Genomic DNA, 15,677 nt, shown 5'->3' on the forward strand with positions numbered 1-15,677 from the left:
AAAGGTGTGAATAACGAACTGCAAACTCAATCAGTGTCATTGCCAGTTAGCGATGCTCATTTTGAAATCCTTGACAGTTCTAGTTAACACTAATTAATGGTGTGAATAGTCAATTGAGCAAATTCAATCAGTGTCAATTAGCGGCGCTCACTTTGAAATCTGACCAATAAATTAGACGTCAATGGCTAACATTTTTATGTACAAAACACACTCCAGTTTTTACACCCATGTGAAGTTGTAGTTAGCATTATTAACCAATCAGATTGCTGGAGGCCGTAAAACCCGTCACTGACGACCTAGTTTTGTATACTTCCGACACAGCAACTCGGTCTTTGGCGATTTAATAGAAAACGACAAGTGCATCCCCTCAAAAGGCCTGTGTATTTGCCTCCCACACACATCAGAAATGTGGACAGAAGCTGTTGATACTCGTGAGACTTTAAAAATACGATATATTCAATGACGAGTGACCTGTGTAAGATTACTGACTTTGTAGTGAAAAGAACGTAATATATAATATAATAATATGAATGAATGAATGTACGAATAAACTGAGTAGGAATGTGTTGTACTGTATAGTGTGTTTTACTGTTCTTTCAATGGATTTTTGTGAATAGCAAACTGAGGATATAATGAACTAATTTCAGTGGTCCTTTGTAGTTCGTTATAAAAGTATTTTAACGTGGATAGTTTTGAGGGTTGTCCCAGCTGTCATAGAAAACGTCATACGTAAATTTTGGTAGCTATGACCCTGGTTTATTATCTGTGATAATAAAAAATACATTGTTGATTTATCTGAATTCGTAAACAAATAACAACGACTTTGCCATTAGTAGAGAAATCTGAAAATTTTCTTACATTCAAAGACCCCTGATTATACCCATTTACCCAAGTACACAGCAAATACCTATGTGCATTTCTTATGTAACAACGAAGTTCCGTTGGTGTCCTCAAAACAGTTTCGGCCCAAAAGTGTTTTCAGGCTGCATGCGACACAGAGATTACATCTTCCTTGTTGTAACTCGCGTTTCATGGTATAAACCTACACGTGTTATTTGTCATCATTCACTTGATGGTTGGTTAATGAAATTGTAATGAGTATAAATAGTGGTAGCACCACTAAAATTACCCTGTCATAAAGTACAAGTGTAAAAACATCCTTCCTACAAAGAATTAACCGCCACTGCCTGGATTGATTGATTGTTGCTCATTCTTAGCTAACAAATGGCGGACATCATACAGTTAGTTGCCAGTTGTGCTGCCCTGGGTGACCAGTGAGATTATGCATACACCAGTGCGAATATTTGTCAACCAATGGGTCACTTTTTCGCATAATAGACTGTTGAAAAACACAAGACATAGAGCAGGATTATTTACCAGCTGCAGATGAATGGAATATCGTTCTTTTATGTGGATGTTGATGGATACATCCCTGTACAAGGTAATACCCTGACATTGTTTGCTATAACTTTCGTCTGTCTTAAATTTAATATTTGCATTTTGTTTTAATATATTTCTTGTAGCATTCAGCAGAATCTGTATTACAGAAAACATGCACTAGGTCGCGAATAGGGTGTGTGTGAAATATGATTCATGTTGGCAATCTATACAATGTTTAGATATTAAAATCATGTTAGAAATTCACTGTAAGTATAAGCATACAGTTTGAGTTTTTTTTTATTAACTTTCCAAATGCATACAAATGTGACAAGGAACTAGTTAGGTTTATAAGACAAAATATAAAGACCTACACTGACTTCGTTATTTTTCAGTCCTGTCAGGTTTTTTTTATATCACTGGCAGATGAGTAAACTTCAAGGTGTTTGATTTGTTTTCATAATAATGAAGTAAAATGACTTCATCTTTGTTGATCAGTCATAAACTATAAATTGCGCATATTCGAGTCACGAATTCTGGGATATCATCCGGGTATTCCCAGGAGAAAAACAATAACAAAAGAAACCACCAGTCCACGGAAATTGCTCTGCATCAGTGCCCATTTAAGCCACTCATTCCAATCAATCTATAGCAAAAGTGAAGCTTGAGAACTATTCAAATGTGTAGCCTTCAAATGCTATATGGTCAGTGAAGACTACCATCAATCTGATTTGTTCAGTTGATTACCAAATGCTTAAAACTGTCGAATGATTGCATGAGGAAGTTTGCAGGATATTGATGCTGATGTTGTATTTGCAGGAGCTACGAGAACGGGTTTTGAGAGGGAAGTATAGAATACCATTCTATATGTCAACAGACTGTGAGAATCTACTGAAGAAGTTTTTAGTTTTAAATCCATTAAAAAGGGCCAGTTTAGAGGTGAGTCAGCCAATATATAATTTTGTAAACAATTTTGTTATTTTGTTAAATAATGGAGATTTGAATTTCTACATCAGTAAACGTATTAATGAGGCAGTATCTGAATTCTCAAGTTAAAAGGACACTTGCCAGTCTGTTGGCTACAGTCAAAGGTATCAAAATGGTGATTGGCTGGTAACAATGACTGGTGAATAAGGTTCCATATTCTCCCCTCAGGAGCACAAGTTGTGAAGCCTATTTCTAGATGTTCCCCAATGTGTTGTTGCTGAAAGACTGCCGAAAGTACTGTAAAACTGTGAAACACCCATGTGATTACCAGACTATATATCCTAGATCTGTTCTATTTGTAGTTGCGATTTTATTGTCACAAAGTGTTTAATGACTCCCTTGGATTGGTTGTTGCTCATATTATTGAGCACTGGTTAGTACTTTACAATGTGCCACAGTGTAGCTTAAATATGGCTGACTGGCGCTATGTCATTGATTCCAAATGTTAACCTTGGTACATTATGTCCAAACTAATAGTAGAAACATTCCTTTTCATGCATTTATTACCATGAACATAAGAAATTGTATTTCAGCATGAGTTTGAGATTTGAAACTATACACGGATTGACATTCAACTGTGGCCATAGTGATCTGATTTGGACTATTTAATCATGTATGTGTTTGCTCTTCTTCCCTTTGTGCAACAGACCATAATGAAAGACCGATGGATGAATATAGGTTACGAGGATGATGAACTTAAACCTTATATTGAGCCTCCACAAGATTTTAACGATCCTGTACGAATAGGTATGAAGCCAAGGACATGGCTGTTAGCTAGTTCTGTGTTGTCACACTAGTGTTGTTGGAGGTCTGGAAATGGAGGGACTGATGCATGGAGCATGTCAGGGGTGTTGGGGACACAATATTTCTGGATGGAAGAATACGTTCCCATTATAAATTTGCATGAAACTAGCTAATCCTATTTTACTGTTGTATTTCAAACCCATTTGTGTGTATACATATTGGCAACATGTTTGCGTTTAAAAGCAGATTTATGCTTGAACACACAATTATTGCTTATTTTGGCTGTCACAGTTATTCCTATATCAGATATAAATGTGATATCTATGTTGTATCCCACTTAGTGGCTATAATGTGATATCAGTGTTATATCCCACTCCGTGGCTATACATGCGATATCTGTGTTATATCCCACTCAGTGGCTATACATGTGATATCTGTGTTATATCCCACTCAGCGGCTATACATGCAATATCTGTGTTACCTCATCAGCATGGCAGCAAATATGCACATGTCCTTCTATTTCCAAATCAAACACACCGTACGTGTATTGCTTTGAATGAAACACAACATGATTTATTTTTTGATCAGACTATTATGAAAGACCGCTGGATGAATATTGGTTTTGAAGATAGAGAACTAAAACCTTACCAAGAGCCGTCAAAGGATCAGCTTGATCCTGAGCGGATAGGTAAATGTGTCTATGTCTTAAGGGTCTTGTCAAATCATTGATAAAGCTGGAAAATGAGTTTATTTAGTTCAAGACTTTGTAATCAATCCCCAGTTTCTTTCCTTATGTTACAAGCCCCAAGGATGAAAACTGAAGTAAAAAGCTCTGGCTTGCATCTTGAAAATATTTTTGGCCCAATGATTGAAACTTGAACACTAAATAAATTTAGTTTTTCAAGCGCAATTACTGTTTGACAAGATGGCAATGCTGCAGCTACCTCTGCCTAGCTCTGTGTGGGGAAACACAAACAAGGATTCTCTCGACCTCTCTTCCACAAAATTAGTTTTAAAATTTGCAAATGCATATCAAGAAATATTTGTTACATTTGTGACAGCAATATATTTCAAAATATGTAAGATCACGCAGACAATCTCTAGGCTAAATTTACTTGTGCACTCTATCTCAACAATATGGCACCTTAATATCATTTGTTTCCAACTGTTGCACGTTATTTGTATATTTCGGATCAATTTTGTTGTTGTTGCATGTGTTTTGTATATCCATGGTGATATTTTTTCCACCTGTAGGTGGTACCCTATTTGTGGAATCCTTGTTTCATGCCCTTGAATATTCCGCCTTGCTGCTTTGTTTTCTTCTCAATATATATCACTGTAGTGCACAGTATTGAAAAATTAACATTTCATCCAGATATATTATTCTAACCCATCAATTTCAATTCATTTTTAATCATGTTAACTGATCCAGCTTGTTTTTGTCAACTTTAGAAAAAATGTGATTTCAGGCAAATGACCTTGACTTCAGAACACCATTCTGACAATGTTTTGCTAGTCACTGTTTGAAAAGTAATATGAGGTGGATTTTTTTTAGATTTTCTAGTATGTGCTCAGTAATGTAATTTCAAGGGTATGAATTAGGTATGTTGAATTTTTTAAGCTTTACGATTAGAGGATATTTATGTAGTTAAGGGTTAATCATGCTGTACTTTTCCAAGTGGCACGGAATGTATAGCTGAAGTGAAGGTAGAATGACTGATGTAGAGAAATTGGATAATACCACTATCATCAAACATTCATCATCACCACCACCAACCATCATCATCATCATCATCATCATCATCATCATCATCTCATTGACTCTACGAAAGCAATTATAACACTTACCTGTTCTAACTCACAGTAGACTTTAAGTAGACTAATTGCCCTAAGTGTGATATATGTTGCAGTCCTCATATTCTTGTGTTTGAAGTGTTAAACCCTCAGCACATATCTCCTGAAGTGTATTTAATGTGTGTATGTTCACACTGTTTGCCAGTTGTGAATTGTAAAATTCATTTCTGAGAATTGAAACAAACCTATCTTCTCTTATGAATAGGTTTTTGCAGCTCACATTTCTTTTGAAACATTTGGTCTGTAAAAAAATTTCATTTGTCACAAGATGCACCTGAAAAAGTAAATCTTAGAAAAAAGTTAAATATCTGGAAATGATTGGATTTCAAGACAGTGTTTAACTAACTGGTAGAAAACATGAAAACTCAAATATGACAACAGTATGTGATGGAAGTTGTTTGGGACTCCCTTCAAATATGACAACATTATGTCATGGAATTTGTTTGAAAATATGTCTTTTACGTTGAGGAAAATCTGTCTAATAAAACATCCCTGATGGAAAATATAGTCCATGAATTACTGGTATTAGCAGCAAGCACCTGTTAGAGCATATTCTGTCCAAGAGAATTTCAAGAACCCCTGATTCTTTCATATTACTTCAGTTTATATTTCATAGTATGACTTAAGTAATAAAGAAAATAAGATGTTCTTGAAATTCTTTTGAGCAACGTACATTTCATAGTGACACTGATCCATCACCACACCAGCCATAACTTATATCCTCTTTATCTTGCCTGATAATGCCTGTTTGTTTTAAATTTTCTGTGGGCAAGGTTATTTTGAAGAAGCTTTTGTAAATGTTTCTGATTTCTTTGTGTGTACACACGCTTGTAATAAGTAGAACAGATTTGACAGTTTTTGTTTTTTGAGTCTTAATGATGACTTAAAAATACACTTGATTCTTTTAAGTGGTTTTAGTATTTTAGTAACAGGTTTATGTGCTGTTATACATCATTACAAACAGTAATGGAGTGTTTTTGAGTTGATAGCTGCACAGAAGTATGAGTCAAACGTATAGTTGAAGTGGTTATTGTTTCAGAAATCATGGTGAATATGGGCTACAACAGGAAAGACATAGAGGAGTCATTACGGCTACAGAAGTATGATGATATCCAGGCATCATACCTCTTGCTGGGACGCAGGACGTCAGACGTGAGTAGGCCTGGAATTGCTTTCATGTCAGTAACATCCAGACTGACCCCTCCAGCCATAAGCTCTTGATTTTATTCCAAAGGACCAACATGATGGTATGCTGCAATCAACCAGTCTCACAAGCTCAAAATTTGATGCAAATATTTTAAACACCAAAAGAAACACAACACTGGCTTTTTGTCAAGTATTTAATTAGGAGACCAAATGCTTACTTTGAGATTTCATTTTCTTTTTAAACTTAAGTTTCTTTTGCTGTTCAGCATATGTGATCAAGTTTCACCCACTCAGCATTCTGGTTCAGAACACATCTCCAGAAGCCTGTGATTGCTGCAAGTGGTGACTTTATTGTTTGGTGCTGACACTGTGTGGTTTGGTTGATAATGTTATTTGTTGATTGGTCCGGGTATGATTATTTACAGGCCACCTTCTTTCACCTGGAATAAGCTTACCCAGAGATATAGGCTGTATTGGATAAAACAGATTTTACCTCAACTTTTCATCACAGAAGCAGAATGCTTAGTCAAATGCTTCACTGTTTGATCTTCTTGTCTGATTGCAGTTGGAGGGCAGTGATAGGTCAGGAAGCAACTTGTCGTTAGGTCGGATACCAGTGACACCAAATCGGCCACACGGGGAGAATAGCACGAATAGCCAATCACCAAACAAGGTTACACGCAGCCAATCGGCAACCAGTGGCAGCACCGGGCAGAAGAGTCGACGGTTTAGTCATGGCGGCGAGAACAACGGTAGTAACAAACGTTGGTGTTCCGTGATTTTTCCACCCTTTTTCACTCCGCACTGTCCCTGTCTCATCATTGGACTATGATATTAAACTGGTGCTTCGGGTGTAATCTATTTTAATATCAGAAATTTCAGACCTTTTTGGATTTTGCTCTTCCTTTTTCTTTATATACAATTTTCTATATTTTTATTTTCTTTCTTAATAATTTCATTTGCTCTCAATTCCAAAACATGGGTTCTGGGTTGTTGTATTTTTATGAATTCCTTCACTTTCACTGTTTAAGCAGTTAAATTGTCATCGTCTAATGCCTCTTGGGTATCGTTTTCCAGTTCTGAACATGTAGACTTTGTATTGTGACCTTTTTATTGATGATGTGTATGCAAGCACTGTGAGTTGATTATAGTCATAGTGGTGTTTGGGCATGTTCTTTGATGTTACAAGTACATTATCTTTAGGAATCAGGTGAACAGAGTTGTATATTCTTATGATTAACATGCACACACACACACACACACACACACACACACACACACACACACACACACACACACACACACACACACACACACACACACCCATACACACTCTCAAAATACTATTCTTGCAAGGCATCCCAGTCATTTGCATGTTTTAACTGAGGGATTTGAAATCTTACATCACATCGGCAACAATTCAGCCAAAGTCAAAGTTTTATATTTTTAGAGTTAAACATGTGAGACAGATGTTATGATGTTTTACTTTAAAACAAAAGTTTAAATGAGAAGTTTGTATTCCATCATGCTAACCTCTGAATGGTTTGCGTTTGAACAAGCAGGATACATGTGTTGGATGAAATTCTACATTAGCCAGTGCGTTTTAAAAACAAATTAAGATTTATCTTTTCAAAAAATTCTTATTGGACAACTGGACAGATTTAAAGGCAAGAATTAATCTATAATACATAATACTAAATTCGCATCTAAAAAAAAAATTAAATTACATTTTATCATATTCTTGTCCTCACAAAGTATAGTGTAGTTCTCTGACAGGTGGTATCTTCTCTCTCGCTCTCTCTCTCTCCTCACTGTTTACTATCCTACTTGTGACTGGTATCAACATAGTATCCAACAAATGTTGCAGGCACCACATCTGCAGCACAATCTACGTCATCATCTCGTCGTCAGAACACAGTTGATCACACATCGTCAACGACAAAAGAAAGCACATTAACAGCAAGGATGAAAACGCCATCCGGTGGCTCTGTCACAGTCGAATCGCCCAAGGTGGGTTGTCTGCAACCTCAAATTGAAATGTCATCTCAAATTACTCGTTTCTTTTATGCAAATATGGCTGAATTGATTATTTTGTAATTCTTAATCATAACCAAAACAATAGAATAGGCTGTGTGAACAAATGAATGTGTGAATTATCATCAATTAATGGCAGTGCCCCTTTGTTCGTTCATTCTATGTTTTTGTCTCCAACAAACCTGCTCTTGTGATGCTGCCGGAATGTGGTAATGATTGCAAGATTTAACAACAAACGGTATTGACTGGCAGAATGACTTCCAGAATAGAGCAATGTACATCTACTTCACCATGAGACTAAGAAAAAGTATTGTTACAGAGAAGAACTTATAAATGACTTCTGCCTACTCATCTAAACTCTAAATGTACTACAGACCTGTGAAGGTCCCGGGGTTAAATAGGCCTTCAGCAACCCATGCTTGCCATAAAAGGCGACTTTGCTCATCATAAGAGGTGACTGATGGGATCTGGTGGTCAGACTCGCTGACTTGGTTGACACATGACATCGGTTCCCAATTGCACAGATCGATGCTCATGTTGTTGATCACTGGATTGTCTGGTCCAGACTCGATTATTTGCAGACCACCGCCATATAGCTAGAATATTGCTGAGTGCGGCGTAAAACTGAACTCACTCACTCAATGTACTGCAGGCCTGCGGCCTTTTAGGTACTGAAATAAAGATTGATTGATTGACTGCAGGATTTAACAACAAAGAAATGCTCATTATATCGGTCATGGGTTAGTGTGGTTCAGATTTAAATATATACTGGAACTGTCATACAGCCGAGATATTGCTGACTGCAGGCTTAACAAACTGTTGTATGTTATTAAACTTACTTTTGTTGCCAAGACGTCTCCCAATAATAACAGTGCGATAGTCACTGTGGCAGGTATGAGGAAGCCAGACTGAATGATAGAATCATGTTGTTGGCATCTCCAGATAGCTGCGCCAAGTCCAGGTCGTGCAACAGTGCCAAGAAAAACTCCCCATACTTCCAGTACATCTACACCGAAGAACAGTGTCATTTCCCAAAACCCGAGCATTCCGCGTCGGAGCACCTTCAGCCCAGGTGACAACACACCTGTCAAGACAAAAGCAACAAATGGGCAAGACATCCGCAGGTGAGTAATACACTGACCTCTGCCAATTGTTGTCATCATCACCTGATATGAGTGTAATTGACTGTAATCTGATAGTAAGTATGTCCGAAATCATGTCGAGTTCTGGATGCATGGAGGGTTTAAAGTTATTTTGTTATCACAGGATTTTGAATTATCAGTGTTTTAATTGATGATGATGACGATGATGATGATGATGATGATGATGATGATGATGATGATGATGATTAGCATGTTGTTTGGGACATTTGGTCCTGGTGTCCTGTTGAAGTGTGCAAGCGTCTTGTGACATGTCATGTCCAGTCTTCTGTCCATGACTTGAGCCCCGGGTAGCCCTTTCCTTTTACCCACTACCTGACATCTTCAAATGACGCCATTGCTCTACCTGTCATTATGATGTTACTACATGCATGCATTCCACTCAAATTATAACAAACCATTGACCCAACATGTTTGTGTTAGGAAATGTAAGGATAGTTTAGCAATGATGACTTGTCATTTTAGTGAGACAGTATCCTGAAAATAGCGATGTGTAATGGCTTCTTTTTTTATTTATGATGATAGCCAATCATGAAAGTAACCCAGAGAGCTGTTTTTACCCAGAATCCCAACACCCATGTTGGTTGACATGATGTGAATTGTTTGAGCATGTTGTGTACCCAGACAGTGTGGATTGGTACTTTGCCATACAACACATGGCCCAAGACTATAGTAAAATTGATCCCATTACTCCCTTGGCATTCATTAAAAACTGGAATTGAAAAGCCAGCCTCAGCGATGAGCTTGATGTGGCAATGCTCAAGACCTTACGTTTGTCAGCTGCGATTGCTGTTATACATGAATGTACGGGTGAGAATTGGGCTTCAATATAAAATGCTTGAAAGAGGTGTCAAATGGGATCGGGTGACTTGGGTCACATGTGTCATTGCATTCCAATTGCATAGATGCTTATACTGTTGATCACTGGATTGTTCTGGTTCAGACAGGATTATTGACAGACCCTGCCATGTAGCTGCAATATTGCCAAGTGTGGCGTAAAACCAAACTCACTCACTCACACTCACTCAATGACACTGCTGTAGCAGTAATACTGCTGACAGGTGCAAAAAGTGACAATTGTGTCATAGTGGGCGTGGTCTAACTTTTCACTATATGTTTCATTTCCTTCAAGGAGCAGGTAGTAATCTTATATAGCAAGCATAGAATGGCATGGATGAGATGGATATTTCTGCCTGTTTTTCATTGCAAACTATTCTGTCGTATGAAGATGCATGTTTCTGATAAGCCATTTTCCATGCATGTTTAAAACTTCAGCTCTTTGAGCGATTAGAGTAAGTTATTGAATGTGGACTAGGTCTGTCTTTGACACTGCTGTGACAGAACATTCAGCTTATTGGATGTATGAAACAGCAGATATCCAAAATCCAAGACTAACAGTTTGTCAGCCTAACACTGTTATGCACACAACTTCCAATGTTCCAGCAAGCACTGTTTGAGATGAAGATAACTTCTTCCACATTGAGTCACTTGACTTTGACACCATACCCCCTTTTGCGTTCTTCATAGATTACCTCCCTTCCCTTGACCACAGGAGAATGGGAGGCAGTCATAAGGAATCTATTCATTCCTTCCGTTTGACCTAAGAGTGCTAAAATTGATATTGAGTCAAGAATGAAAATATTCTATTGCAAGTTTTCACCTAAGCATTGTTAGACAAAGGAGATAGTCTAGTTGCCAACAATCTTGATGTAACCTGAAACACCTAATGATATGATAGATTCGCTACTAAATGTTTTGATTCCCAGGAAAGAATCTAAACATGTAAGTGTGCAAGTAAAACAGTTTTTAAATTTGCCAATATAATGTGTTAAAGAGTGTCTGCAAGGCTGCTAAAGATGTAATAGTAGATTCCTACCCCCCAAAAAATTGTATTTATAGTTCATTTTAAACTGATTAGTGGGAAAATGTCTGAGCCAAGTTATTTGCCTAAGTTTAGTAGGCAAATTACTCGTGCATATTTCTCCAATAAAGCACCCTGGATACTGAGGGTAACACTGGACTCACAGAAGGGTTATGCTGTACATATCACAAAAACTCGTGATGAAACGTAGTAGGTTTCCACATAATGTTACATGCATTATTCTAATATTTCCAATCAAATTTCAAGAACAGTCTCCATTCTCAGGAAATAAAGAACAATACGGAATGTAACATGTTTTCATAGACCTTGATGATATCCAGTGTATAAGGGCTACTGAATGAATTCTCCGCATGCGTAGACAGATACCTGAAGATCTATGTAGAACGCATGCTTGGTTCCGACATATCTTTTTGACTTTTCCAGTCAAAGGAGGAAGAGGCCTAATGATGCTGAGTCAACATCAAGGTAAAATGTCTATTCACCGCCACGCATGGTCCTATTGCACTAACCCTTGCTACTTTTCTCTATTAAGGGTTAGGACACTCCTTATTTAGTGTTTGGTTTTATTTACACCCTTTCCTCCACCCCCTAACCACCTCCCCTTGTACAGTCCCGTGTGATGTGTCCGTGACCATGTTCGGTGTGAAGACTGAAGGTGAACAGAGTGTTTGGTAAATTGCATCATCTGCAGATTGAGTTCTTGTTGGGGTATAAAGAATAATCTTGCTCTTTGGAAACTTGAAGGTCGTGTATATTTTTAGAAACAGTATCTCATGAGTGCACATGAGTGTTCCATGATATCCTGTGAATACATGAGCCACATGTGGTGGAACCAATTGGTGCTTTATTAGTTGGTTTGAAATAGTGGCTACACCACATTGAGGCCATGGTTATTCACGGTGGTTCAGGAATATACTGTATATATACCGATTTATCATCCAGGATGGCACTCCACCTTCCTCAGCGGTTTTGCTCTCGTAATCTGAAAAGTAGGGAAGCTGGGTGGGCATTCATCGCGTGAGATAGGATAAGTGTATAAAGATACACTTTTTAGTTAAAATTTCCACAACTATATTTTTCAAATTTCTGTGTTGAAGCAGTCTGCAGATGTGTGGTTTCCTGTACACATGCTCCATACCCTGCAGTCAATAGAGAAGATGATCCTAACTAACTGCAACTGAAAGATTAACCCTCTGTTTTGCAGCCATCTTCCAAACTCCACCTCGCCGGCACCCGATGTTCCCTCTGCTCGGCCAAAGGGTCATACGAAATCAGCCAGCATTTCTCAGCCATCTCGGGGTACTGATCTGCCTCCCCTTGGTGATAATGATCCATTACGGCCGACGTAAGACCACGTTCTGTCTTGTCTGCATGTCCCCATTATTGGTGGCAGGATACTTCCAGGAGAACCTGCAAGATTAATGATCATCATAGTGTAATATGGAACCTAGGAACACTTCACATGTGAACATCCACCTCAGATACAAATTAGTAAAGGTCCAACTATCAAAGGAGAAGAGTAGGATTTGAGTGTAGTTATATGTGAATTGTGTCATCATATCACAAATTTTCCCTCATGTCAGTCGCTAGTGTGTATGGTATTAAAGGTTCATATTGGTGAAATATGGTGACTGCAGCCAGATGTTCAATCATTCCCCTACGTAAACCTGTGTGTTTGTGTGCACTGCCAGTGTTACACCCCTAGGTTCAACCCACTAACGGTACAGTCATTTAGCTTAAGTATTAGATGTAGACGCCCCTTGGGTCTTAAATAGACCCACCATACAAGTTGTTTATATCAGGACTGTTATGACTAGAGAATTGATACATATTTCTTCCTAAATAAATGAATGAAGCAGTCAGTTTGTCAAGACTGAAACCTTCAAAAGTGTTGTCATGGTAACATCTTATAAATGTCAGTGCTGTCTTACATGGAGATGTGGACAGAATATACGTACTTAACCAATGCACAGTTGCTGAATTACATTTGTTGTGACTGTTAAAAAAACTCTTCTCTAGTCAAAGCAGTGCCTGAACATTGATGCCCCATCAGCCATGAAACTACTGACACCTCCCATCAGTCGTTCAGTCAGTCAGTCAGTCAATCAATCAATCAATCATGTAATATGTGTGGTAGATTTTGCACTCATGTCACCTCACCCTTTGTTTTAGCCACATAGTAGCACCTAGATTTTACATTTTTTTTATGCTAGTGAATTATTCATTTTCTGTAGTGTCTGTGTTTTCCATATAGTAGGAAAAAAATTAGAGAATAGACATAGTATTTTTTATGCTCATGTATTTTCACAACTGTATACAGTACAGGTATTGCCCTGTGTTTGCTGTAACATTTACTCACGTTTGCTCTGTGTTGTGTGCATGTGTCCACTGCGTGTTGTAACTGTCCACACATTCATTTGGTTTACAGGGGTTTTCCTTTTGACAGGACAGCACCAGGGAAGTCTTTAGCTATGTCAGGAGGTAACAAGCCCAACTTGCAACGAGGCACGAATGCTCGTAACACATTCCATGGAAAAGATAGGCGGCAATATGTAAACCCATACAACGGCCCAGGAGCAATGCCCACACATTCACAGGATACAACGGCAATGGGTCCTTCAAGTGCGAGAGGATCTTTCTTCAACCGAATAAAATCACAGTTCAGTAGAAGGTAGGTTCCAATGGTGGAAGAAAACTACCCCACGGGCATGGACCCAGCTCATTCTCCTGTCTGTTTTGTAATGGCTTCTTTGATCTCCCCATTTAAGCATTTACATAACCTTTTGCAGGTTTTCCTTCATAAAATTGGAATTACACTGTTTGACCTTTGGCACAGGTCTATCAGTTAGAACAGTGTAATTTTGGCCTGTGTCCTATCCTACATGACAAACTGCTAGAGTGGGTTGACTGTGTTCTGGGCATTAAGGCTTTCCAAGTTAGTTAGTTGTTCAATCTTGTTACTATGTTGCATGGAAGTTTGGCCAGTTGCTTGTGAATCACTAATCTCTCCACCAATACAAAGTGCACATTTGGAGGAGGTAACCTTCCTTGACTAGGGTGCATGTTTTGCTGGGAGTTTTTACTCAAGGAATGCTGGATAAACAAACAATAACCTCAGGATGATCCATATTCTCTTTTATGAGAGATGAAGTAGTAAGCATGAAGATGGCAAATATCAAAGCAGTTCTGTCGTATTATTCAAATTTGTGACCAGGTATTTTCAGGTTTCCCCTATTGTACTTGATCTCATATCTCCAGGTTTTTTTAACAATAAATACCCTGGAATATTTACAACCATTCATTTGTTCAGAGCCCAGTTAAGATCAATGTTCACTTGTATTGTCACTGGCTGCAACCAATGTTGGAATTGGCATGCCATCGTCCCTGTATTTATGCTAATATTATTCAGATGTTTACAACACCGTACAGACGTTTGCTTTGGAAACAGAAATTTTGATGCAATAAAGTAGTGACACTTTCTGATGAACTTACTGATAATAACCAACAATGATCTTGTTATCCAGCAGTCTTTAGGTAAGGACACACACCTGCAGCCAGGGTTAATCCTCATATTGTCTGCCTCCATGCGTATATATCCGCACAGGCAAGAAACTCAGGGTTACTTGTCAGCTACCTTCTTCCCAACAACTATCCACTGGAAATACATGTATGGGAGCATTCCTACTTGATTGAAAACACAAGGCAACCTTACATAGTGAATTACAGGCAGATAAACTCTAGACATTTATTTATATTTTGGGCTTGGGTTGACTTTCCAAACTTGTCACTTTATAGCATCATATATGCAAGTTTTCCTTGTCAGGGGGAACTCTGATTAACCTTCACGTAGGTTATAGTTGTTTACAAAACATTTGTCTGTATAAATGACAAACTGAAGTTTAAAACTTTCTGTGAAAACATACGGTTGCCATTACATAAGTGAAGAGTACTGTGAGATTGTGAAGGAATTCAGAGGTGCTGGTTTGTTGGCAAATGGGACCCTGACTGATTCTTGTAAACCTTCTTGCCTGACTAGTGACATTGTGAAATAAACCACCCTGCACAAAACTCTCTTAAACCTTTCACTATGCAGGATATTAAACACAAGGAATGAAACATATTTGTGTGTGCTGACTTTTTAAAGAAATTAAACATTTCAGCTGACGGAAAATTATTTAATTTCAGATATCTAGATATTTCTTTAGAAAGAGTCTTGAAGAAGCGAACTTACGCTTTGGGGAACTACCTTTGGCTGAATGTGTATACATCGTGAGGGATGAATAGGGAGTTTAGGGCAGCTGACTGGGGCTATGTTGGCAGTCAAGTAATATGTGTTGCATGATTTGATCACAATTCAGAGCTGACGGGCAACCAGAGCTGGAACCCACTAGCGTTCGTCAGAAACGGAATCCCGCTACAAAGTACATGTAAGTGAATGCCAACCTGCCATCAGTTGTACGTGTTGATTGGTCGGTTTACAAGCAGATAGAACA

The 15,677-nt window shown here is 38.2% G+C and overlaps 1 protein-coding gene across 39 annotated transcripts in view; it reads left to right on the forward strand.

Annotated features, from left to right (window-relative positions):
• Window positions 1-15,677, forward strand: part of LOC137294934 (MAP/microtubule affinity-regulating kinase 3-like) — a 60,074-nt gene that overhangs the window by 39,108 nt on the left and 5,289 nt on the right. For 6 of the 39 annotated variants that reach the window (XM_067826111.1, XM_067826118.1, XM_067826112.1 and 3 more), the window contains exons 10-19: window positions 2,197-2,316; window positions 3,697-3,796; window positions 6,002-6,114; window positions 6,674-6,872; window positions 7,976-8,118; window positions 9,085-9,266; window positions 11,608-11,649; window positions 12,389-12,529; window positions 13,613-13,855; window positions 15,543-15,611. In XM_067826111.1, the coding sequence (XP_067682212.1) occupies window positions 2,197-2,316; window positions 3,697-3,796; window positions 6,002-6,114; window positions 6,674-6,872; window positions 7,976-8,118; window positions 9,085-9,266; window positions 11,608-11,649; window positions 12,389-12,529; window positions 13,613-13,855; window positions 15,543-15,611 (1,352 nt within the window). Of the gene's footprint in view, window positions 1-2,196; window positions 2,317-3,011; window positions 3,112-3,696; window positions 3,797-6,001; window positions 6,115-6,673; window positions 6,873-7,975; window positions 8,119-9,084; window positions 9,267-11,607; window positions 11,650-12,388; window positions 12,530-13,612; window positions 13,856-15,542; window positions 15,612-15,677 lie in introns of all 39 variants that reach the window. The other 33 variants (XM_067826109.1, XM_067826117.1, XM_067826110.1 and 30 more) reach the window with 18 other exon arrangements.

This window comes from Haliotis asinina, chromosome 8, assembly GCF_037392515.1.
Source record: "Haliotis asinina isolate JCU_RB_2024 chromosome 8, JCU_Hal_asi_v2, whole genome shotgun sequence".
In the NCBI taxonomy this organism is placed as follows: Eukaryota; Metazoa; Mollusca; class Gastropoda; order Lepetellida; family Haliotidae; genus Haliotis; species Haliotis asinina.